Consider the following 27,045-nt stretch of genomic DNA (forward strand, 5'->3'; position numbering starts at 1 on the left):
GTCTGTGAGTGGTTCCCCAAAGAGTAGAAGTAATGGATAAACATTTTTTACCAACTTCCCACAAAAAATTTGCAGGAGAATCAAGCCATACTACAACATCAGGAGGTTCATGCAGCCGCTTGAACAAAGCCATAGCAGTGTCTCTGGATAAAGGGGTTCCTTTCTTCAGTACGAACTTTGTCATCTTGTAGGATTGAGTTACCACATTGGAAGTTTCCAATTCTTCAACAAAGTCAAAGGAGATCATATTCCAGGGGCAAGAAAGGTTGTCAATGATCAGATGTAAAAGTTTAAGCTGGAGCAATAAAGATTTACTGGGAGACAGGATCATATCACAAATGGAAGGATCTTCAGAACAAGATCACGTACTTAAAAGGGTTTCTGCCTTTCCATCTTTAGAGTCTGAATAATAGGTCAAGAGAAAGTTGAAATATAAAAAGAATAATGCCCACCTAGCTCGCCTGAGCCTTAAAGAACTTACGAGGCGAAAATGATTAAAAAAGTTAATAACCTATTGCAATTTAACATCCTTAGGGGACGCCATCCGCACCCCCAAATCCATTCTGCCGCGTATTTTTTATAAATCCAGGGCTCCTGTGGGGTCCCAACCCGATCCCTTGGGTCGTCTTCACCTGCCCCAATTAACATGGCCACCGGGTCCTGCCGCGCCTGTGCTGTTCTCATAGCCTCAAGCGCAGCTGTACAGCTCTTAGTCCTCCTCCAGCTCTGACCTCATTCCCGGCGGTCTCGCATGCTTTACCTCCACGAGACCGCTGGGAATGAGGTCAGAGCTGGAGAAAGACTGCGCAGCCACCCTTGCGGCTATGACAACAGCGCAAGCATGGCAGGACCCAGTGGCCATGTTAATTGGGGCAGGTGACGACGACCTGAGGGATCGGGTCGGGACCCCATGGGAGCCATGGATTTATAAAAGAGACACGGCGGAATGGACTGCGGGTGCGCATGGTGTCCCCTAAGGATGTTAAATAACAATAGGGTTACATAGTTACATAGTTATTTTGGTTAAAAAAAGACATACGTCCATCGAGTTCAACCAGTATAAAGTACAACACCAGCCTGCTCCCTCACATATCCCTGTTGATCCAGAGGAAGGCGAAAAAACCCTTACAAGGCATGGTCCAATTAGCCCCTAAAGGGAAAAATTCCTTCCCGACTCCAGATGGCAATCAGATAAAATCCCTGGATCAACATCATTAGGCATTACCTAGCAATTGTAGCCATGGATGTCTTTCAACGCAAGGAAAGCATCTAAGCCCCCTTTAAATGCAGGTATAGAGTTTGCCATAACGACTTCCTGTGGCAATGCATTCCACATCTTAATCACTCTAACTGTAAAGAACCCTTTCCTAAATAAATGGCTAAAACGTTTTTCCTCCATGCGCAGATCATGTCCTCTAGTCCTTTGAGAAGGCCTAGGGACAAAAAGCTCATCCGCCAAGGTATTATATTGCCCTCTGATGTATTTATACATGTTAATTAGATCCCCTCTAAGGCGTCTTTTCTCTAGACTAAATAAACCCAGTTTATCTAACCTTTCTCGATAAGTGAGACCTTCCATCCCACGCATCAATTTTGTTGCTCGTCTCTGCACCTGCTCTAAAACTGCAATATCTTTTTTGTAATGTGGTGCCCAGAACTGAATTCCATATTCCAGATGTGGCCTTACTAGAGAGTTAAACAGGGGCAATATTATGCTAGCATCTCGAGTTTTTATTTCCCTTTTAATGCATCCCAAAATTTTGTTAGCTTTAGCTGCAGCTGCTTGGCATTGAGTACGATTATTTAACTTGTTGTCAATGAGTACTCCTAAGTCCTTCTCCAAGTTTGATGTCCCCAACTGTATCCCATTTATTTTGTATGGTGCTAGACCATTAGTACGTCCAAAATGCATGACCTTACATTTCTCAACATTGAATTTCATCTGCCATGTATGTGCCCATATAGCCATCCTATCCAGATCCTGTTGCAATATGACACTATCTTCCTGAGAGTTGATGATTCTGCACAATTTTGTATCATCTGCAAAATAGCAACATTGCTCACTACTGCATCTACTAGGTCATTAATAAATAAATTGAAGAGCACTGGACCCAGAACAGACCCCTGTGGGACCCCACTGCTAACAGTCTCCCATTTTGAGTACGATCCATTGACCACAACTCTTTGTTTTCTGTCCATTAGCCAGTTCCCTATCCATGAACACAGACTCTTCCCCAGTCCTTGCATCCTCAACTTTTGCACCAGACTTTTGTGGGGAACAGTGTCGAAGGCCTTTGCAAAGTCCAAGTATATCACATCTACAGCATTCCCAATATCCATATTAGCATTCACTACCTCATAAAAGCTGAGCATGTTAGTCAAACAGGACCTGTCTTTAGTAAAACCATGTTGATGCTGAGAAATAAGATTATTTTCTACTATGAAGTCATGTATAGTATCTCTTAGTAACCCCTCAAATAGTTTGCATACAACTGATGTTAAACTTACAGGTCTATAATTTCCTGGATCAGATTTTTTGCCCTTCTTAAATAATGGGAAAACGTGGGCTGTACGCCAATCCACTGGGACTCTGCCAGTTGCAAGAGAGTCACAAAAGATAAGATAAAGGGGTTTATCTATAACTGAACTTAATTCCCTTAGGACCCGAGGATGCATGCCATCCGGGCCAGGTGCCTTGTCTATTTTTAATTTATTTAGTCTTGCCTTCACTTCTTCCTGCGTTAAGTATTTAATATTACAGTTAGAAGATTGAGACACTTCCGCCTCTGTAGTTTGCAACAGTGCTGTTTCTTTTGTGAAGACAGAAGCAAAGAAAGCATTTAATAACTCTGCCTTACCTTGGTCATCCACCATTGAGTTCCCATCCTCATCCTTTAGGAGTCCTATACAGTCAACCTTTCTTTTTTTAGAGTTAATGTACTTGTAAAACTTTTTTGGGTTAGATTTGATATCCTTAGCGATTTGTTTTTCAGCTTCAATCTTTGCCTGCCTAATTTCTTTTTTACAATTTTTATTGCACTCCTTATAATTGCTTAGTGCAGCCTCGGTCCCCTCCTGTTTTAAGACCTTATAGGCATTCTTTTTCCTCTTCATTTTATCTTTAACCTTTCTATTCATCCATAGAGGCCTTTTTTTATTCCTAGACATTTTGTTTCCATATGGGATATACATACTACAGTATTGATTGAGTATAAGTTTAAAAGCTTGCCATTTCCCTTCAGTGTCTTCCCCTTGTAGTACATTATCCCAGTTCACCAAACTTAGTGCCTGCCTAATTTGAGTGAACTTTGCTTTTCTAAAATTCATAGTTTTAGTGGTCCCGTTGCCCCGTGGCCTATCAGTCACCAGATCAAACGTTATCATGTTGTGATCACTATTTCCCAAATGTTCTTGAACCTGCACATTTGATACATTATCTGGTCTATTAGAAATGATCAGATCCAGTAACGCATTCCCCCTAGTTGGTTCAGTTACCATTTGAGTCAAGTATTTAACTTTTTTAATTATTTTCCCCTCGTAAGTCCTTTAAGCTGGCCACACACTATATAACCAACATTCCGGTTCAGTATTTCTTTTGTGATGCTGATTGTAACATTTATCACAAACATAAAAATCCATTGCAATTTTTGCCCAATTAGATGTTATTTTTTTTCCTAATGAAATGTCTAATCGGACAAAAAAAATTGAAAAGGGTATGGCTACCTTTAGCCTCTTTGCTGTATACTGGTTTTCATGATCAGTATACACTCTAGGAGACTTCTATGACACAGGTGTCAAACTCACGGCCCGTGGGCCGAATGTGGCCCTCCTTGCCATTTAATGTTTCCCTCAAATGTGCATTGTTGTAAGCAGTAAAAGAACAGTTCACTGTCTTCCCATTCAGTGGATGACAGTGTTTCTGGTTGAAACATTGTCAGTTGGAGACCCATAGGACCCCCTGCAAAATTTGCATAGAACCCCCCGTGCGGCTAATAACACACACACACATTTTTTCCCCTGGCCCCACCTCTTCACACAGAGGAGTAGCGCAGCGGAGCTCTTTAATATTTCCTTACTTCCGTGCTGTCATGTCTCTTCTGTCATTCCCTGCACATGCACACTCTCTACTTCCAAACCTCCAGCTCCCGATCACCTGACATGCATTCAGAGCCAGAGGTATGCAGAGCAGAGCATGTGTCTGTCAGGAAGATTAGAGGCAGTAAATATTAAACTGCTCCCCTGCGCTACTCTTCAGAATGGGGAGGAGCATGGTTATAGGCACCCCCATAGTCACTATAGTTACAAAATTGTATTTGAGACTTTTCAATAGATGTTAAATCTTAAGCAATTTGGGCTGCGACTTACACTATGTTTTACATTTCGGCCCCTTACTGATTGAATTTGACACTCATGAGATAATGCCAATTCTAATAAGCATCTTTAATAGTTAGGGGTTCATGTTCTCCAACACTTTAATTATTTTCCAATGGAGACAACTTGCTGTAAGGTAAAGCAACTGAGTATAAGAGAGGCTCAGGACTCACTTTCTTAGGGCCGGTGCACACCAAAAACCGCTAGCAGATCCGCAAAATGCTAGCAGATTTTGAAACGCTTTTTCTTATTTTTCTATGGCGTTTTGCTAGCGTTTTGTGGATTGCTGCAGCGGATTTCAGTATAGTACATTTCATATATTGTTACAGTAAAGCTGTTACTGAACAGCTTCTGTAACAAAAACGCCGGCAAAACCGCTCTGAACAGGCGTTTCTCAGAGTGGTTTGCGTTTTTCCTATACTTAACATTGAGGCAGAAACGCATCCGAAATCCAAAAAATGCCTCACCTCAGCATTTTTCGTTTCTGCAAAATGCCTCCCGCTCTGGTGTGCACCACCCCATTGAGATACATTGACCAAGCGGATCCGCAGCCGCAAGCGGCTGCAGAAACGCTGAAAAAGCCGCTCGGTGTGCATCAGCCCTTAGACAGAAGAGGAATTTCAGAGTCATACTCATTAAGTGCAAATGGTAAAATTGACTTGGGATTTTCAGGATTGGAGATGAGATAAACGGAGTTATCAATTTGAAAAGCATTGCATGTGCTTCATCAGACTAGAGAAATGGATGCTGGGTAAAATTAAAAAAATCTGTACCTAAACCTGCAGTTTGGATTCACAGAAAGTTTGTTTGAAATGCACATCAAGTTGAAACAGACTTTTGTGTTCAAATTTAATGCAAACTCTATGCAGCTTGGTATTGGGCCAATCAGATGTACTTCCTATTAATTTTGATTGGCTCATTTCCAAGCTGCGTACAATTTGCATTACATTTGTGTGCAAGGCAGAATTATTCACATCTCATTGACTAGCTTTTCTTCTTATTAGTAAAACATTCAGTGGAAATTCCTCTTCAGATCATGACAGATTTAGGGACATTCACCCAAAAAACGAGGGGAACGAATCCTATGGTAATCAATAGGATGCGTTCACATAGCTCCATTAAAACTGATCCATTCGGCACATTCCGCCAAATTTACCACACGTTTGGCGAAGCTGCAATACTTTCAGAGCAACGGACGCATCCCATTGCCTGCACGCTAATGGAATGGATCAAAAACTGATGCCAAATAAAAACATCGACTATATACTTCACTGTATGCGACACAACGGTTGGCTAACATGCAATGTGACTTTCCCATTCCATTGTGTTCCTATTTTACAGGGAGTGTAACGCAATGCCTTACTGTGCACCTATCCTTAGTAAAATGCATCAAATGCCTGTAAATATGAAGAAGCAAGAAATATTATCAGAGAGGTGCATTCTGTGGGAATTCCCAACCTATTCCTATCAGCAACCAAGTCTTCAGCTTTATCAATCTGCATTGCTCTAAAGAGGGAATTCCAGTGAACTCCCTCTGAATTGTCTGTGAAAACTGAAGTCTGCAGGCTTCTATATCTGCCCATGAAGTACTGCAATACAGCCTCTGAAGAATTCACAAGTACATTACAGGATGAAGGTGTAAAACTGAGCTTGTATATGAATTACGCTTAGGTGACAATCAGGTGACAAACAATGATAATGATAATTATCAGGACTAAGGGATAACATCTCCTTTTGCTCATGCAATGATCCCATACAGTTCAAGCAGAGAGGGATGAGAAAGTGGGCAATGTATATGAGGGAAGATACACAGAAATAAGTCAGAGAATGAATGAGCAACTTTACATGTCAATACTTTCACTTTTATTAACAAGGTATTATTATTATTATTATTATTATTACCAAAAACAATCTGCCTAAAACGGATATCATTTAAAAATCATATCTAGTAGGAAGATAAAATATCCATCTCGGGAAAACAACCTTTTAGGGCCCGTTTCGACGCGATTTCGCCGGCATCCCGACGCTTGTAAAAACGCATGCGGATGCATTTCCGCATGCGTTTTTACCCGCGATTTCGCGTGCGATTTCGCATGGCAGGGTGCCATGCGAAATTAACCATGACTCTGTCAGGGCAAAATAACATTGAAAAAGGTGCGAAATCGCACGCGAATCGCGGGTAAAAACGCATGTACAAAATGCATGCGTTTTTCCTATTAAATACATTAGCGGCGATTCGCATGGATTCCCGACGCAGGCGAATTCTGTGGGTCCCGTCGTGCAGATTTGGCCCGCCGCCAAATCGCTCCCGCATGCCGCACATATGGAAACAGCCCCAGCCACTTCAATGTACCAAGCGAATCCGCATGTCGGCGCCGCATGCGGATTCACTATGGTGGAAACGAGCCCTTAAAGTGAACCCGAGATAAGAGGTATGGAGACTGTCATATTTATTTCCTTATAAGCAATACCAGTTGCCTGGCAGCCATGCTGATCCTCTGCCTCTAAGGGCCCGTTTCCACTATCGCGAATCCGCATGCGTTGCCCGCATGCAGATTCGCACAGCCAATACAAGTGGATGGGCAGGTTTCCACTTGTCAGTTTTGCTGTGCGTTTTTCTGTGCAGGATTTTTCTGCACGGCATAGCCCTCAGAATTTGCCTGCATGTGGAATGCAGGCAAATCGCACGCAATGTATTTAATAGGGAAATCGCATGCGTTTTCCCCATGCGTTTTTTGCCGCGAATTTGCATGCAATTTCGCATAGGTACCCATGTTAATTCACACAGGCAGTGACATGGTTAAAATCACATCACTCTAACCTATGCGAAATCGCATGCGAAATCGCAGCAAAAAACGCATGCGGAATCGCACCCGCATGCGATTTGCCTGCGGTGATTCGCCGCCGATTCCGCAACGCTATAGTGGAAACAGGCCCTAATACGTTCAGCCATAGACCTTGAACAAGCATGCAGCAGATCAGGTGTTTCTGACATTATTGTCAGACAAGATTAGCTGCATGCTTGTTTCTGCTGTTATTAAGTCACTACTGCAGCCAAATAGAGCAGCAGGCCTGCCAGGTAACTAGTATTGTTGAAAAGGAAATAAATATGGCAGCCTCCATATACCTCTAAACTCAGGTTCACTCCAAGTAGTTTTAGCAGAGGTAAGAGAATAGTTCCAGGTATGTGACACAGTTTTAAAGAATCAATGAGATTTGCTGGAAACAGAAGGTCACTACAACTTGTTGTGAATGTTAAACATAAGAATATTGTATAACAATGGCCAGACTTGTATATGGTCTGTATATACAGCAGATGGCAACAGAGCTATCACACTGTACAAACTCAGTAATATAACGTCATGTCACGTGATGCAACACTCACCCCCTCAGGCCTGGGAGACTCTTCCTAAAACTTCTGTGTCCTTTTCCTGAGTTCAGAAAATACTGCTCTTTGAAATCAAAACATATTTTGCTCAGTACTCAGGGAAAAAAACACGTTGTATTTAAGCAAGAAAACATGGTCTCCCGAGGTAATGACAATTAAAACTGTTTTGACTGACTGGAGTGGTGTGAGGAAATCTCAATTATCACATAAGTGAAGGAGGAGCCAACATATTTAATATATTGTCCTCCTTAAAGGCCTCATCAGTATTGACAGGATAGACGGCAAATCTGCACGCATTCATAAGCATACATAAGATATAGGTACTGACACCACACGTCACAGGCTTTTACTACACACACAGCCACACACCAGTGCACCACAAGTGTATGTGATTTATTCAATATATTATATATATTTTGTGTATATATCACACAAAACAAGCACACTCAAACATACAGTGCACAGGCACAGAGAAAACACACGCAACTGGGCACTATAATAAATCGGATTACTTTTGATAAGCTGAATATATTAGCTATTAGCGGTCTATGCACAAACCTGTGGTGCACAAAAAAGATTGCGAATTAACAGAAGCGATAACGTAACTGCAGAGGCCAATTTAACCCTTCCGGACTGAGGGAGCAGCAGGAGAAGACCGCTAAGCCTGCTGCCCTAGCACCATATATGCGGGTTAAGCACTCCGTTTAAAGTTATCTGGTGAGCTTATATTCCTAACTTGAGCACTTAATTAAGTTTATATTACGTGGCAGTACACTGCTTCAATAATTACTTGTATGCAAAGTCCTCCAAGTTTTCATTTGTTCTTTATCAGTTCATCTATAAACCTCTTTTTTAACCATACTCAAAATGTAACGCTGGAGTAAATTTAAGTTTTGTTTATACCTATTCTTATATATTTGAAGTATGCCATATTCATTACGAACTCACTAGTGTTTAAGTCAAATACATATAAAAGATGATCCAATATATATATATATATATATATATATATATATATATATATATATATATATATATATATATATATATACATACATACATACATACATACATACATACATATATATATATATATATATATATATATATATATATATATATATATATATATATATATTCCATGTAAAAATAATTGAATATTGGTGAAATATTAGCAAAGGATGACGTGTAATTTCACGGCTGTTTTATCCACTTTGCACACATACGCTCGTAGATCTTATAGCATAACCTCAGAAATAATGATGGATTCATTCATTAGTTTTACCTTGTGTACTTTCATGTAACTTTGCGTTCTGAAGACTATACCTAAATGTTACTTTGTACCTATGAATAAATCCGATAGCTATGCTAACCTGTGAAAAAAAAACCCAACAATAATAAAGTACAAAATAAATAAAAAATAAGCAAGCAAGAGTAACCATTTTTAACGATTCGATTTGGGGAGGACATTGTCTGTTGCACATAAACTCTTTATAAATATCTAAGGATGGCATCTACTCTGGAGTTTGTTTATGGAATTACTCAAAAGCAAGCCCTGAACAATCAGACAGAACCCCACAACGCTCCTTGTGACCGTTAGCGCCACCCTGTGGCTCCAGATAAAAAGGGATAGAAGAAGACCAATGACAGTGACGTTGTAACAGTTTACCGCACACAACTAAAACAGAAGAAAAGTGTATAATCAACACAGATCAATTATAATGTATGATTCTTGCAATGGAACAGAATGAGATCATTTACCTGTATGTCTTCGCAAAGTGTAAATTCCAATTCCTAAAAAAGAGGGAAAAATGCATGTATGTATTATGCAAGCCATTCCAAATTAGCAATGATTTTAAGTCATCCTAAAATGTTAACACCCTCCACCCCACCCCTATCCATACTGAATGGCCAGGGCATCCCAATGATAACAATGAATTGATTCATGAAATAAAATGTATAGTTGTAAAGACACTTTATGACCAACGAAATCCTACCTAAATTAAGCAACTACAGAACGCATTTCCTACATCTATGTAACTGCTTGATTCTGATCTCTGCAGTGTGAGTACAGTCCATTTATTTGGACTGGCTGCCTCTGATATAACAGGCTGTAGTGAATGGGTTATGTATCAGTGTGAATGACCCTCGGAAGCTAACTGTTGTACAATGCTGAGATTAGAGACATATGGAATGTGTGTGCACACTCCATTCCCAGCCAGCCCGGGCACCTCACCCTTAAGATGCTATAGTGATCTTTTTGTTTTGTTTTTAATAACTATTTCACGCAACAGTCCGATAATAAGACTTCGCTAAATGTCACGCGGGGAGAGATTACGCTTCCACAAACATTAATTACAAATCTATTGACAGAGCAGTGTGGCACTTTGCTATGTGAGCAGATGTAGATTAGCGGATCCTGGCATCAAAAGTGATGTTGACAGCGCACATAGGCATACAGGCTGCAGCACCGATGACATGCAGTGGTACCCTAGTTGGGGCAAACACACAAACATTATATATATATATATATATATATATATATATATATATATATATATATATATATATATATATATATATATATATATATATATATATATTCTATATTCTGCAATCCTAACTGCAATGCTCTATACTCTACAAGAATGCTGCCACAATTGAAGTGCATCCTACAGCCACAAGCCTGGATGAATAATTTATATCTACATGGGTGTTATCGATTTCTAGGTGTCTTTGCCCTGTGAAGGCGGCCGTCGCGTTACTGATGCCAGCCACTGCGCTCTATCAAGATGATACAAAGCCTCTTGGAATGTTTATTGCCAGTGTCAACTTGAATAAACTTTGGACCGATGCTCCGCGTTATAACGCTATGGAGGACTTGGGGGAGGGCTGGCTGGCTGTGATCGGTGCTTTCGGTTTAATCTACAGAAGGCTACACTCATTTTTTTTTCCCTCTGTGCAAATGGGAGGGATTAATAAAACATTTTGACATGAATTCAATTGAGACAAAAAAACGTTACACTATAGCCTGCAAAAATAATTTAAAATAGATAAATGTATAGATAATAGGGAAGGGGTGTCTGAACTTTAGCAAGCACTCCATGTAACCTTTGATTAGTGGAATATGAGCCAGGACTGGCACAATGAGCATCTATCTGTCTGCTGATCCGTTACCCAGCTCAGTGCTGTTATCAGCTGTTCAGCAGTGCTATACATTACTGGGCCGCTCCAACTTCCTTTGCATCATACTCCTGTGATTTAACAAAGAGAGCTATGCCCAGCCAAGCCACATAGCAATGGAATATAACATAAATATGGCAATGTGGCAAAATGCAGAAGTACCTTTACTTTTCTCTCTGCTTGGGAAGTGGAAATTATATATATATATATATATATATATATATATATATATATATATATATATATATATATATATATATATATATATATATATATATATATATATATATATATATATAAAAACACTGGCTAGGGACAGACAGATTTCTCATGTCGCCGTTCCTGTGTATAGAATATCAGCAGTTCGGTTGTACCTTGAGTACAACAGATTCCTAAAAAAAAGGTAATGCCAGATAAAATGTAACTTGAAATCATTCATTAACACCTTATAATTACTCCGCTAATTAGGTTGAACACGGTACTTAGTCAGGAGTAATATGGAGTCTCGTCACAGACACCCTCTCCCCCCCCCCTCCCCCCTCCAGTCCTCCTCTGACATTCAGCATGAGACAGGTTGGAGCTGTCCTGGAGAAATTAACACAACTTGATGCTGTTCAGTATCAGCAGAATCATTTCACAGTCCCAGTGGATCCACAACATCTATTCCTGTTACTACTAAAATAAGAGCATACGAGATTGGCTAATTACACAGGCGATGCACTGCACAAGGTGCAAATATGCAAATAGTAGCGGAACACATGGAATTACAGCGTGGGATACAGTATGCACGATGAATTTGTAGGCATGAATCGTATTTAACTGTCCCCCATGGCCTGGCGTTCCTGGAAGAATCCGCAGACGTGCCACTAGAGTTAATTACAGATTTACTAGCCAGTGCTAGAGGAGAGGGATATATATATATATATATATATATATATATATATATATATATATATATATATATATATATATATATATATATATATATATATATATATATATCCGTATATTTTAATGAAGAGTACATTTATACAGTGGGAAGATCTCTGTAAAGGGGGGAAATAAAACAAAAATCATCTCGTTCACTTACTCAGTCAGTAGGTAGTTCTGAAGTTTAGTCCAGTGTATTGAGGTCTTGCATTTCTTTGCAGACAACACTGCTCGGGCGGACAGCGCTCTTTCTAACAGAACATTCAAAATTATTAGTTCAAAGAAAAAAAATGTATATATAAAGCTACAATGTGTGCATTGTCCTTGAACGTGGAAGTTATGTTTTGGGTTTTTTTTTATTCAAAGTAAGTGTCATCCCAATTTTGAGCCTCTTCTGTTCCACCTTCCTTTCCGGTGTCATTTTATTTATTTGTTATTTCTTTCACCGTATTTAATTTATTGTGCTTTAGATCAGAGCAAGCGACCCGGGAGATACATGGCAAAAAGAGCATCCTAGCCCACAGCCCGAGTCACTTGTACAGTGTGAGCTGCAGTGCTCGCCATTGGCTGCCCGGCCAGAGCGTCAGGTCTCTCCCACCATGCCGACCAATGGTGGATTGAGGATGGGACTTCATGCAAAAAGGTTTGAAGGAACCAGAGGAGGATGGAGGAGGATGGAGGAGGCACCAGCAGCCTCTGGTCCTGGCCGTGACGTCACGGGAGGGAGTCACTGGAGCCCAACAGGAGAAGGATTACAAGGGAAAGAGAAGCAGTAGCTAGGAGTCAGCCAGGCACAGTCTGTGAGCAAGCTCAACTTTCAAAGAAAGTTCAACAACTAGAGCAGAGCCACCCGGAACCCTGCAGACCTCCTCCAAGCTTCACAGGGGCCATTAAGATGAAATATAGCACAGCTCTGGCACATTAAACTAGACACACGTATGTACTACAACTAACAGCACGTGTGAGTGTGTCTGCTGCCCCTACTACCAGATATTGCTGCACTTTATTCCCAAGTCAACCATCTCTCTCACTCGGCCAACGTCATCGCATGCTTTTACTCCCATCATTGCCTCGCTTTTCTTCTTCTCGAATTGCCTTTTCCATTTCCCTTTAAAAAAGAGATTTTATTGTGGTGATCACAAAAAGATTGTTTGAAGAGGAGAAAAAAGATTAAAAAAAAGGATTGTTATGAAGACTTTGTTTTGAAGCCCAAGTACCATGGAAGGATCCAGTTTTGGGATCGACACTATATTGTCCAACGCTGGTTCTGGCAGCCCTGGCATGCTGAATGGAGACTTTAGGGATGGCAGAGGGACGGATTTTAGGAACCAGGGCCCGTTATCGCCAGGTTCGGAAATAGACACTGTGGGGAGTTCGCCTTCCTCACCGATTTCAGTGACAATGGAGCCGTCAGATCAGCACCGGCTGGTGGACAGCGCCCTGCATCAGTCTCAGCATCTCCATCACCTGCACCACAGCCAGCAGCCTCAGCAGTCACCGCCACAGCAGCCAGCCCAGCTTGGCTCTGCACCCAGGACTTCCACCTCCTCCTTCTTAATAAAAGACATTCTGGGGGACAGCAAACCTCTGGCTGCCTGTGCCCCATACAGCACCAGCATGTCCTCGCCTCACCACACTCCAAAACAGGAGGGCAATGTGTCTTCTGAAAGTTTTCGACCCAAACTCGAACAGGAGATGCAAGATGGCAAAAGCAAAGGGGAGAAAATTCGCGATGATATGCATTCAGACATGAAGGGGCATGGTGAGTGGCATTATTATCATTTGGTGCTGATGGTGTGGTTTTATTACTGATGCCTGAATATGCATGCATGATACAAATGTAGCCCTAGTCAAAGAACGGTCAACCTAGTTCTCTCTAATGTCTTTGTTTGTAGTAACCCCATTTGCTGAATATTATAACGGTTTAATAGATGCTTACCCTGCAACCGATATAAACAGTATACACATGCATTGTAATGCTGCTTTCAAAGCATTAACCCATGTAAAAGCATACAGCATCTATCAAATAACATTATGACGGTGTTGTTTTACACCACTTTACATGCAGCTCTAGCAATTCTAGATAGAGTTATTTTTTTAAAATAGATGCAAATATAATCAGTATCATAATGGCGAGGGGGGGAAAAACAATTAAAAATATTTAGCTTACGGTTAAACTAGCCCTAAGAAATTTACAAATGGTGACATTTTATGGGCACCATATATTAATTTCCTAGCGTGGAGCCCAAACCATATTTTTTCTTTTTTAATTTACACGTAATCCCTTGTTAAATATGTGGTTGATTATTGCAAACTGCTGTGTTAATTAAAAAGATCTCGCTTTTCTGTTGAATGCATTTCTGCCTTCATTCAATTGCGCTCTGACATCAATTAATTTCAGGCGATTTAACAGGATAGAAACTTTGGCCGCTCATCACCGTCTCCTCGTGGTCTATATTAATACACAAAATAACGATCTTTTTTTTTTTTTTTTTTTGGTATTGTAATTTTTTTTCTCACACACGCTGGTGATCAAAAACAGATGTACAGTCTGGCCTGGCAATTTTTTTCTTGTGTGTGTACCAACCTCCCCAGTGGGTCAATTAGAGAGATTATTGTTCTTCCTGCAGGGAAGATAAAGGAACGCTAGAAAAAGGGAGAAAAAAAACTGGTACAAACAGAGATGGTTTTTGACATATTGATTTTTCTTCAATTCAGCAAAAATACGAGGTTGATAAATAGTATCTTGAAATCATAGAACACACCTGGAATGTGCAGGGGAGACATCATAACGTAAACAAGCTGAAATTAAATAATAATAATAATAATAATAATAATAATAATAATAATAATAATAATAATAATAATAATATGTATTGATATTGTTGATGCTGTTGGTATTATTATATAGCTTATAAATAGTGTGCTTTGTTCTATAATATTTCCACATCTGATTTTCAATACTGGGACTGTTTTGTGGAAGCACTGAATACAAGATGGAGAAATATGTACGTTAGTTATTTTACTGTGGGTGTGTTAGAGATAATAGCTCAATTCATTGTTCCTTCTACATTTTTTCCTAGGTGATAATTTCGCACTTTATTAATAAAGTGCTTTGTAAGCCACCAGGAAGAAAGAAAACACTCAGAATATTTTTAATAGTACATTTTTCATGTACTTGTTGGTATTTTTTCAATAGTAGATTGCTGAAAAGTTATTATAAACAGAAGATGAAAAAAATATCTCCTAGGAGAAAACTTAGGAGATCAAATGAATTGAATAAGGGCCAGTGTGTGCATACAAACATATGTGAAGCCATAGACAATCTTACAGCCTAGAGTCCAATAATGTTCTCTTTACTACTAATATACAAGTCTATAATACGTGTATGTTCAGATCACGATCGTTGAAAATCTCTGTCTCTCACTGATTAGGTACAAAAGAAGAAGGGGACCGGGAGATCACAAGCAGTCGCGACAGTCCTCCAGTCCGGTCCAAGAAGCCCAGGAAGGCCAGAACTGCCTTTTCAGATCACCAGCTCAACCAGTTGGAGAGGAGCTTTGAAAGACAGAAGTATCTGAGCGTTCAGGACCGCATGGACCTGGCGGCAGCCCTTAACCTCACAGACACTCAGGTCAAGACCTGGTACCAGAACAGAAGGTGAGATCAGTGTCAGGGCAGAGCACTTACAGCTGGTGTAGGGAAGATTGACACTTTAGACAGACAGGCAGGGCACCAGAGAGACCTACAAGGGTAGGAGCAGTGTTACTAAGCTCCAGGACGCTGCAGGAACATCAGCTGAGATGATTTACTTAATGACTGCTGCACAGAGATGTACAGAGAGGAGCTCTGAAGCGAATCTGTTCTCACTTCAAACATCCAACCCTGTGTAGAGAAATTCATAAAAAAAGACATTCCTCTACCCGTGGTTGGAGGTTTTGGCGTGAACACAGCTTCTTGCTCGATGCATATCTCCTCTTGCAAATCATCCCATTGTGTAACTTTCATTTACGGTTTAGGAGGGCCTGTGTTGTCTGTGTCTGCAGAAGATGACCTATTTTGAAGTAGACACCGATTTGCTTCACAAAGACTGAACTCGACTTCCTTTGTAATGAAGAAATCTATTTTTTGTTATCTCCAAATACAACAAATACAAAGTAAAGGGAGACGTAGATCAGCAGCAATGAAGACACGTGATGTAGACATCCAAGTGCCATATGATAACATGGTGACAGTGAACTCAGAAGCAGGCTGGGGTGTGTGTGTGTGCCTGTATTGGAGGAAGGGGGGGGGGGGGAGTGTAATATACATTACATGCATTTATACTTTTACAGACAAAAGGGACAACAAAGGGATGCAGAGTAATACTTAAAAATACAGAAGTTGTTATCTTGTATTATAGTGGTCATTTTATTTGCAATGAGCATTTCTGAATAGATTTTTTTTTGCATAAATAACTTTCCTGCAATGTATAACAGCCGCATAGCAACTAATCCAAATCCATCTTGCATAAACTGTTAAAACTATGCCCTAAACTGTTAAGGATCAGAATGTGATAGGTGGATGGTGAATTCTGCAGGTTGCACGTGATCGCCTTTTCACTGGCTAACTTAGGCCTCTTCACATTAATAAGCAGCCATTCATTAATATTAAAAATCCACGAGTTTTATTCAAATTGCTGTAACCCATGGCAACCAACAGAAAAAAAATGATGCTAAAATTCGTATAGATTGGCTGCTAGAAAATACCACAATGTACATATCAGCATTGCTGTTTTTGTTGCATTATTAAACAAGCCCAATAGCACATTGGATGTCTATGTAGAATGGGAATAGGCACAATCCTTGTAGCAAACTTATATCAATATATGAAGATAACATCTGTTGACAAGTGCCATAGAGCATAAGCAGATGACGGCTCCTACAGAAAGCAGCTCTACATCCAGAACGAGCTATTTATCTTTAATACTTAAAAAGAGGCCCCCAAATTCCATCCCATCTATCCCAGGGTATTTTTCCTGAAAACCCACAAACTGCTCATAATGAGATAAATATGGCTAATTAATGGCTTCAAAGAACGCAGAAAAAAAAAGTTCCCCAAACTAATGCACACATGAATAAATAATGTGTAAATCTTGATTACAAAACTAGGGACAAGTTAGTGTATGTGTGTCCCAGGAACACGCTGGGATGTATTCCCATTGCTATCTCATTATGCAGCGTTGCACCGACACCCAGACACGCTTTTTTTGTATAATTCAATTAGAAAATAAGTATTTTGCATTTTTTGGCCGTTCCACCATCTCGTTCAGACGGTATGATTTTAATTAAACAAATGTATATTACATGAATTGTAGGGAGAGGGCTGCAGCCCAACCACCCGTGTCCCTGTAATAGGATGTCCAGGCTCATCTCCTAGAAGCAAATTAAGTCCACTACTATTTTCCATAATTTTCTGTCTCATTACATACGGTTCCAGCCACCCTAATTCTGTCGGACGAAATTAGTGTCATTGCTATGCAAGTGGATCGCAGGCTTTAATAGATGCGACTTGGTCCTTACGTGCCCACCAGCGAGCTGGGGGTCTGCGCCACGTTTGGGCTGCTAATAATGCGGCAAAGTATATTTTCCAAACTCAGATAACAATTGGCTTCTACGCTGACAATTTAATCTGTCACTAATTTGATCCCATTCGACTTTTGCACCTATTAGCTTCACCACTTGATGCCTAGCGGATTGCTTATGAAACAACTAACCTCCTCCGAAGACAAATAAAACCACAAACCCAATTTTGGCGTTTTTGTTTGTGTTTGTGTTTCCTCTGCTTTTAATCTAGTGCGAGTCCATCTTTCCCTTTCCAATTCGGTCAGTGGTAACTGACGAAATCTGGGCAATAGTGTTATCCTTTCCTCTTGTGTTTCCTTTTCTAATAGAAGTGGTGGAATTGTGATAAATCCTCTGGAAAGACGCAATTCTCTGCTCGTCTTTAGGACTCCCAGTTGAGTCTAAAGGGAGAGCTCTAGATAGTCTTATTTTTGCTTTAAGTAAATCCACTGCAGCTGGTGTCTTGGGGATAGACAGGCTCTCTCTTTCTCTAAGCAGCACCATTGCAGTCAATACATTAATTTGAGGACACCTGTTATAAAGTCTATATGAGTGCAGTATTGTGCCTGTTACTGATATATTATGTGTCTTTTCCTACAGGACAAAGTGGAAGAGGCAGACAGCGGTGGGTCTGGAGTTGCTGGCCGAGGCTGGGAATTATTCAGCTCTTCAAAGGATGTTCCCCTCTCCTTATTTTTATCACCCGAGCCTGCTTAGCAGCATGGACAGCACAACTGCAGCCGCAGCTGCAGCAGCTATGTACAGCAGTATGTACAGGACTCCCCCTGCACCCCACCCTCAGTTACAGAGACCCTTAGTCCCCAGAGTCCTCATTCACGGCCTAGGTCCTGGTGGACAGCCTGCTCTTAATCCCTTGGGGAACCCAATGCCAGGAACTCCTCACACGCGGTGAAACAGCACCCCCTTTTTATACAGCACTAATACACCTCACAAGGACAAATACCTGATGGAGAAGGGACGCAGGGGATAGAGTATGGACATCCCCTCTGTAAAAGCTCAAATGCCAAGCACCTGCAGTATGTACTGTACTTATCTAGAGCAGGAACCCTACAGAACAAACAAAAAACTAAGCTCACAGGAAGACACAAAGAAAAAGATGCATATTGCGCAACTTCTTCAAAGAAGAAGCAGATGTATGTCCAATTTGCGCAAGGAAGACGCAGTCTCAGGCGCAATAGCTGCACTCCCAGGGGTGTAACTGAAGGCGATAGAGCCCAAAGGAGACAAATGAACCTCGCTGAAGGGAACAAGGACATGGGACTGGGAACTTTGCACTGATATCTAGTGAGCGGATTCCTTAAGAAAAGTGGCATGCTCCCTAATATAAAAAAAATGTACATTTGAAAGACTATGAAATATCATATTTATTATATGTTGTCCATAAAAAGTCACAACTATCCGTTGAATTTTTTTATGTCCTTTTTGAACAACTTAAATAAATACTTAGAGAAAATATATGGAATTCTGTGATGAAATGAGCACTGGGAAAAAAAAGAAGTAAAATGCAACATTCATAATTGAAATGCGCCTGAAACGGAAAGAGTGGGGCAAAAGGAAAAAAAAAGATTATGATACAATAAGAAATAACATAAAAGCGTAGAAGAACTAATTGAGAGAGCTCTGTCTTCTAGGAGACAAATGCAAGAAATATTTGAATTGCAATTTATTTTCAGATTACATAGGAGAGGTTTATTTATATGAAGAAATCAGTTTTATGAAAAAAAATATTTATGTTTATATTTATTTTATTGATGTATTTATTTTTATTTATTTATTTATTTTTTTTTTTTTAGACTTTTTTTGGGGAAAGGGGGTTCTCATCCGTTGCCGTCGGCAGCAGCGTGTCCTGGTTTTTGTTTTATGAATTTTAAACAAGTTAATGAGCAAAATGAGTGATTTGTAAGGTTGGGTGGCCTGCCTGGGAACCGAGGACGTGGATCCCAATCTGACAGCTGTTGTAGGGAAGCAGAGAGTTCTGGAGAACAGACAGCAAGCGAGAGGAGGCACTGACTGAGCAATTATACAGCTTATACTTAAATCAAAGCAGAGATCAAGCCTACAAAACAACACAGGGACGTTCTACAAGCGGCGCAATACCACACTACAAAAGAAGTAAACAATATAAAATGAAATAAAAAACAAAACAAACTAAATAATAATAATAACAATCACAATAATAATAATATTAATATTAATAATAATAATAATAATAATTATTATTATTATCGCTCATTTTCATAAAAAAAAATACTCTGCGTCAAAATAAGGCCATCTGCAATTTCCTAAACGCTGAATTAATTAATGCAACTCAGTAAAATATTTGTATATATATATATATATATATATATATATATATATATATATATATATATATATATATATATATATATATATATCCCCTAAAATAATGCTGCCAACTCCTTTACGTAGGTTACAAACGTAAAGGAATTAATTACAACCTAATATCACAACAGTATTAGAATAGACGATTTTTTTTTTTTCAGAATAAAATAAAGATCACACGTTGTGATTCTAAATCAGGCTGCTGCGTTCCACTTGCCAAAATTTATTAGTGTTAAAATAATAAGCTGGGAGCTTTCAAGGTGAAGACAATATTTTCTTCCATAAAATTAGAAAGATATACAGCAATTACATATAAAAGATTCATGGAGTGGAATCTTATGAGATCCTCTGAGGTTTGTGGTAGCTCGCACTTCCATTGTGTTTTTTCCCCTTCTTCTTCTCTCTTCTCTTTTCTGTAGTGAAAGAGCCCCCGGGCACATTTATTTGGGCTTTGCTAATTAGGCAATGGTTTGCTGATTTCTCTGCTAATAAATTTGCGTTAAAACCATATTGACCTCTGCAGTAGTCCAACAATAGCGGAGGGGGAAGCCCAGAAACGCCTCCCTCGTTTGTGCCCTTGTATCTGCTGTAATGATGCCGGCCTGGGGAGCTCACAGCCAACCACAGCGCTCCAGCCAGGTCCCATTCTTCCCAGTCTCAGCATCATCCTTCTGTACAGACAGACATTACAGAGCACTTCCCTATGCACGTGGTGGCCAATACAAAAGACAGGGGCACTCGATGTACTTTATAAACGTTATGTCGTTACATGTCCACCAAATACACAACAAGACTACAATGTCAGAAATGGAGGATTAATAGAACTGAGGGCAGCATCAACTGTTACAGCATGCTACTACTCTAATACAGTGTTATATTTCACAGCACAGCGTCACTAAAATCTACAGAAATACTCAATGTAGTACAGGAGGGAGATAGATATAGACAGACAGACAGACAGACAGACATACAGATAGATAGATAGATAGATAGATAGATAGATAGATAGATAGATGATAGACAGACTATTATCTATCTATCTATCTATCTATCTATCTATCTATCTATCTATCTATCTATCTATCTATCTATCTATCTTTATATCTGTCTATTTACAGCGTTATATCAGTATTTCTCATCACACTACACAGTCAATAAAACCTTCTGAAATATTACAATGTAGCAATACAGGAGAGATGATAGATGATAGATAGATAGATAGATAGATAGATAGATAGATGATAGATAGATGATAGATAGATAGATAGATAGATAGATAGATAGATAGGTAGATAGATGATAGATAGATAGATGATAGATAGATAGATAGATAGATAGATAGATAGATAGATAGATAGATAGATCTGTTATCTATCTATTTACATCATTACATCAAATATTACAATGTACCAATACAGTAGGGAGAGTAATATAGATAGATAGACAAACAGACTTATCTATCTATCTATCTATCTATCTATCTATCTATCTATCTATCTATCTATCTATCTCTCTCTATTTATCTATTTGTGCTATAGCAGTATCTTTAATCACACCACACTATCAATGAAGTAGAGAGAGAGAAAGAAGAGCTATCTATCTATCTATCTATCTATCTATCTATCTATCTATCTATCTATCTATCTATTTATCTATCTTTACAGTTACAGTTTTATATCAGTTAATAAAACCTTCAGGTATATACAGTGTAGCAATACAGGAGGAGGAGGGAGAAAGAGCAAGACAATCTACTATCTATCTATCTATCTATCTATCTATCTATCTATCTATCTATCTATCTATCTATCTATCTACCTAGTGATAGGAAACCTATATCCCACACGTTAGTGAGCCAACACTTGACATACCATCGTCAAGACAATGCATCTGGGAAAACCGTTGTTTTCAGATGTAAATCTTTGCTTGACTAACACGCTTATTATGGCTTTTCGAAGAGATCACAGTTTCTTTTATTCATTGCCTCCAGCAAAGCTAAAGCTTTGGCAACATTAGACCCAACAGTAAGCAGCTTCCACAGAGCGTGGCTGCATTGGGGCTTCCAAACCCTCGCACTAAAGTGGTGCATGATGGTGGATGTCACCGTGCCCTGCCTGCAGACACCTGAGAGTTCTGCATGAGGATTACTACTATACCGGCTGGGGGTGTTAAGAGAGGGATGGTCAAAAATCGTCGCCTTAAGGGAAATGTGTGACATTAAAAGTTTAAGCATCAAGCACTCTGCAAAGTTTGCCGATTACTTTTTACCGTCTCTCAACGCAGTAAAACGATTTAAAGTCAACTTGGTGACAGGTCTGAGAGAACACAGCTACTCCAAACGTATCATTTAGACAATAAAGCCTATTATTTCGCCGGAGTTGAAGAGATCGTTCACACAAGTGGTCACACATCCCTTCTGAGGGATGTTATGGCACAATGGGGGTGAGGAGAAATAGTTCCGTACGTACTGGAACCTGAAATTGTCTATCAACAAAACTGGCAAGTGTTATAAGTGAAAAGTAAACGTGGCTCTGGACGGTCGTAAAGCACTCAAATCTAAAGCTCCTCTTCCATCAAGACTTTCCGTCCTCTGCTAGTTTGTTATAATCTTCCCAGTTATCTTAAAGTGCAGTTGTGTGTTTTCAGAAGAAATCAAGTGATAGAATTTATTAAAGTGAGTTCAGTGGGCGCATATTCATAGAGGTCAAATTGCAGTGGTGAGACTCTATGCATTGAGCTATAGCGGCATTGCAGCACCATGGACAGCTCCCAGCATACAGGCACTGAACTTTACTGCACTTTATAATCCGGACAGTTTATGAAGGTTCGCGTCCCTATGCCTGCCAGTAACAGGTGCTAACATCATTCCCTGTCTCTGTAGGTGTCCCAAAATGGTACATCTGATCACACTGCCTTTTTTCTTTTTGTATCATTTTCTGCATGGTAATATCAAATGTTTTCATCTGACAATGGTAGTGTGATCAAGGTTAAAGTACACCTGAACTGAAAGGGATATGTAGGCTGTCATATTTACTTTCTTTTAAAGTGGACCTGAACTCTTGCACAGGGCAGTAGGAAAACATAGAGACATGCACCCTGTATGTATTTAGAGAGTTTAGCCTGTTTAATCCTCCCTTATTTGTGTCTAATCACAGGTTGTAATTTGATCTCTCCCCTGTGTTGCATGACTGCTATGGCATAGATGGCAAATAAGCTCATTTGAAAGCACAGGCTGTTAACAATATGTCTGCTTCCTTAAAACAGGAAGTAGAAACTGTGCAGTTTTTAGGATTCGTTTCAGCTGTAATAAATACATTTTTGTTTACTTTAAAGGTTATTATGCTGTTGGGCATTTTTTAGAGCAGAGAGGACAATCCAAGTTCAGGTCCGCTTTAAACAATACAAGTTCCCTAGCAGTCCTGCTGATCTCTGGTTGCAGTAGTGTCTGAATCACACATCTGGAACAAGCATGTGGCTAATATAGTCAGACTTCAGTCAGAAACATCTGATGTGCATGCTTGTTCAGGGTCTATGGCTAAAAGTATTAGAGAGTATCAGCAAAACAGTCAGGCAATCTGTATTGTTAAAAATGAAATAAAAATGTCAGCCTCTATATTTGTCTCAGTTCAGGTGTGCTTAAATGTTTGTTGAATGCAAAATATAAAGGTCGCCTGTATTGGATGACTATGACCAGTGGCGTAGCACAGGAGCTGTGGGCCCCGATGCAAGTTTTACAATGGGGCCCCCCAAGCACTCTATATATAACAATTGATACGGTTCACTAAAACCTACCAATGGCAACTACAGTGTCAGAGGTGCAAGAAGGGGACGGGGAACAGGTTGTTAATGATTACCACTATTCATAGTATCTATAGAAGTGATTATTATGAGCACATGACCAATAGAGAGCTAATACTGTAGTTGAGGGAGGGCCCCTCTGGCCCAAGGGCCCCGATGCGGTCGCTACCTCTGCTATGCCCTTGACTATGACATGATGAAGAGAGTGTTTTGTGGATCTCCTAAGGTAATGCTGTGCATAATGGGGATAGTTGTACCAGTTCCTAAGGTAATGCTGTGCATAATGGGGATAGTTGTACCAGTTCCTAAGGTAATGCTGTGCATAATGGGGATAGTTGTACCAGTTCAGTAAAGTATGCCTAATATTTTTCCAGATTAGAAACAAAACAAATCCAAGGTTGCAAAGTGGAATACGTTTGTACTTGTAAGTAAGGGTGCGTACAGACATGCGACTATAGTCGTTTAAAACGATCGTTACCGACGGCATTGCCCGACGATCGTTCGTAAAAAGTGCACGAACGATCATTAAAACGACCGACCAACGAGATATGTCGTTGGTAAAGAACGATCTATTCTGCCAGATCTTTTCCAACGACCATCGTTCAAAAAGTAATGTCTGTACAACGATCGGTCGTTGATCGTTCGTTCTCAAAGCTTTGCACATGCTCAAACAGTTCTTTTTGACACTTGTGTTTGAAATCAGCTTATACATCATGTTGCGCACGCAACCCTCGTTCCAAGATCGTTCATACATGAACGATGTTCAAAGTAGCCTTTCTTCAAACGATCATCGGCCGATACCTCCTTTAACAGAACGAACGATCGTTATCGTATGTCTGTACGTACCCTAAGTCTTCGAGAAGTCCACAATCCACCTTAAACAGGCCTTTTCTGGGTGTTTCTAATCATACTAGAACCAAATGAAAACATATGTAAGAAATTCTTATATCCATTGTGGCTGATCTACTAAGACATTGGTCCAAAAAGGAACAAAATAAGAGCAGTTGCCCGTAGCAAATCCTATTATGGTTTCACTCAACATTTGAACAATAATCGGCTGTTCTAGGTACTAGCCTTCTTTATAATCGGCATGTACTTTAATTCATTTATGTATCAAGAACAGAAAAAAATGCCTGAAATTGGAAGTCACCTGGGTAAATTATAAAATGATCATTCATAACAAATTAGATAGAATTTTCATTCTCCATCTGTCTTTTTTGAACTCTTGGTTTGAGCAGGATTGGTTGTTGTGAGTCAGCACAAACAATTATGAAAGATGTTGTGGTAGATGAATCTAATTTGCCCAGATATTACAGCGTGCCTGAAATGACATGTGACATGATGAGTTAAAGAGAGTCTGAAGCGAGAATAAATCTCGCTTCAGACCTCATAGATAGCAGGGGCATGTGTGCCCCTGCTAAACCGCCGCTATCCTGCGGCTTAACGGGGGTCCCTGATCCCCCAAATCCCCTCCGTAATGCGGGGGAGCGCTTCCTGGTTGGGGCAGGGCTAACCGCCGCAGCCCTACCCCACGTGCGTCTGTCAGCGCGTATCTCCGCCTCTCCCCCGCCCCTCTCAGTCTTCCTTCACTGAGAGGGGCGGGGGAGAGGCGGCGATGCGCCACTGACAGACGCGACTGGAGGCAGGGCTGCAGCCGTTAGCCCTGCCTCCAGGAACGACCAAGTCTGCGACCAAGTGTCGCAGTGGGGGGTTTGGGGGTGAAGGGACCCCCGTTTAGCGGCGCGATAGCGGCGGTTTAGCAGGGGCACACGTGCCCCTGCTAACTATGAGCACTGAAGCGAGATTTATTCTCACTTCAGAGTCTCTTTAAGCATATAGTAATTATCCTAATAAAAACGTAGGTCCCTTTTCATTTTTTTCATTGTTCACAAATCAGTGCATTCATCTATGCAAATAGGGGAGTTAAACAGCAGTCGTAACAGAAAACACAGCTGCCAGAGCTGAGAAGTTCAAAGAGTTTTATTTATTTTGTTTTGCTGCAGAATGAATCAGATTTTTGTCATACCAACATGGCTGCTGTTTAGAATTCAGTCCTAGAAATTCCATCCAAGACCACTACTGCAAATATTTGTTAAATGCATGGGTATGCATACAGTATAAATGTGTATACACTATAAATTACTTTTTCCCCCAAGTTCCTGTTGCTTGCAGTAGTCAGTAAAATCTGATTAACTGTATCTGACAGACTTGGGCTAGTCTCCTCATGGACTAGTCTCCTTTTCCCTCTATCTCACTCCCCGAGCCCTGTGTCAGCCGACTTTTGGCACATAGCCCCGCCCCTTTCAGAAAAATGCTGTGGTGCTTCTGTTGCACTTTCTCTATCTCGGATAGAGAAAGGCAATTGTGCTCTTCTGAAAGGGTCGGGAATACATGGCGGAAGCCGGCTGACACAGGTAAAGATGAACATGAATTTTGCTTAATCACAATTTCACATCATAATTCACAATTACCATGCAAAATTTACACAGGGCTCGGGGAGTGTTAACATTTAAATGGCACTGAATAGTCTCATTAAAGAGGTAACAACTAAAACATTGCTCTGACCATATTTCACCCACTGCATTACAAATAACAAACCCAACAATACTAAATAGCTGCTACTCCTCCACCATCATGTAAAACTTTTGATAAGTGAGTTGCTTCTTTAAATTCAGGTTTCCACCATCTTTAATAAATGCAAAACACATGAAAAACGCATGCCAAACGCAAATGCACTCAATCTTTCTGCAATCGTGTTTGTGTTTTTGATTCTGAGAGGCTGTGTAGCAGTTCTCCCAGCGTGTAACAGGAGGATGCACTGGGGGAAGGGGGGAGGGGGGTTAGGTAGAATTCCAGCCTTCAACTAGTTAAATTAGTGTTAATATGTGAGACAGATTAGTAAATCAATAAAAACATTCAGGACTTCTATTCAAATTGAATGTTAATTATTGTGCAAGCATGATCGGTTTTTGATTTAGGTCCACTTTGAAGTGGGCCTGGACTTTTGCACAGGGCAGAAGGAAGACAGGGAGAAATGCACCCTGTATGTATTTAGAGAGTTTAGCCTGTCTAATCCCCCTCATCTGTGACTATTCACAACTGTAATTTGATCTCTCAGCTGTGTCAGTTTAGGAATAGTGATGGCCTGAACATCAAATTTTCAGTTTGCGAACTTCGAACACAAATGTCTGCAAAAGTTTGCAAACATTGTTTTTGCTAGTTTACACCTCCAGGACATACATGTTAGCCCTCTCAGCTGCAATCTTTGCGTAGTGGTGTGTAGTGGCCGCCATGCTTGTGTGCACGTTTGTGGGAGTGCCGGCGATCACGGTGTTCCAGCCTCTATGGTTGGGCTGAGGTAGTTCATTCACAGTTAAGTGACCAAAAAAAACACTGATTCTGTACTGAGGC

At 40.2% G+C, this 27,045-nt stretch overlaps 1 protein-coding gene and 1 long non-coding RNA gene across 2 annotated transcripts in view; one reads left to right on the top strand and one right to left on the bottom strand.

The window, feature by feature from the left end:
• Positions 1–12,376, bottom strand: part of LOC137522532 (uncharacterized) — a 103,893-nt gene extending 91,517 nt beyond the window's left edge. Inside the window, exons 1-2 of the long non-coding RNA XR_011022320.1 lie at positions 12,033–12,376; positions 9,521–9,553 (exon numbers count right to left, since the gene is read on the bottom strand). This is a non-coding gene — a long non-coding RNA (uncharacterized lncRNA). The remainder of the gene's footprint in view (positions 1–9,520; positions 9,554–12,032) is intronic.
• A 152-nt stretch (positions 12,377–12,528) lies between these two features.
• On the top strand, positions 12,529–18,894 carry BARHL2 (BarH like homeobox 2). The gene is made up of 3 exons (XM_068242617.1): positions 12,529–13,634; positions 15,307–15,532; positions 18,076–18,894. The coding sequence occupies exons 1-3, from the start codon at positions 13,091–13,093 to the stop codon at positions 18,386–18,388; spliced, it is 1,083 nt and encodes a 360-aa protein (XP_068098718.1). The 5' UTR covers positions 12,529–13,090; the 3' UTR covers positions 18,389–18,894.
• Positions 18,895–27,045: the final 8,151 nt, after the last annotated feature.

The sequence above is a fragment of the Hyperolius riggenbachi genome, chromosome 6, assembly GCF_040937935.1.
Source record: "Hyperolius riggenbachi isolate aHypRig1 chromosome 6, aHypRig1.pri, whole genome shotgun sequence".
NCBI classification, from domain to species: domain Eukaryota; kingdom Metazoa; phylum Chordata; class Amphibia; order Anura; family Hyperoliidae; genus Hyperolius; species Hyperolius riggenbachi.

What these genes read in the sequence shown, in the direction of transcription:
- BARHL2 (XM_068242617.1), top strand. Translation starts at nt 13,091, where the DNA reads ATGGAAGGATCCAGTTTTGGGATCGACACTATATTGTCCAACGCTGGT. An exon ending in TTCAGACATGAAGGGGCATG is followed by an intron (nt 13,635 to 15,306) that starts GTGAGTGGCATT and finishes CTCACTGATTAG; the next exon opens with GTACAAAAGAAGAAGGGGAC. An exon ending in ACCTGGTACCAGAACAGAAG is followed by an intron (nt 15,533 to 18,075) that starts GTGAGATCAGTG and finishes CTTTTCCTACAG; the next exon opens with GACAAAGTGGAAGAGGCAGA.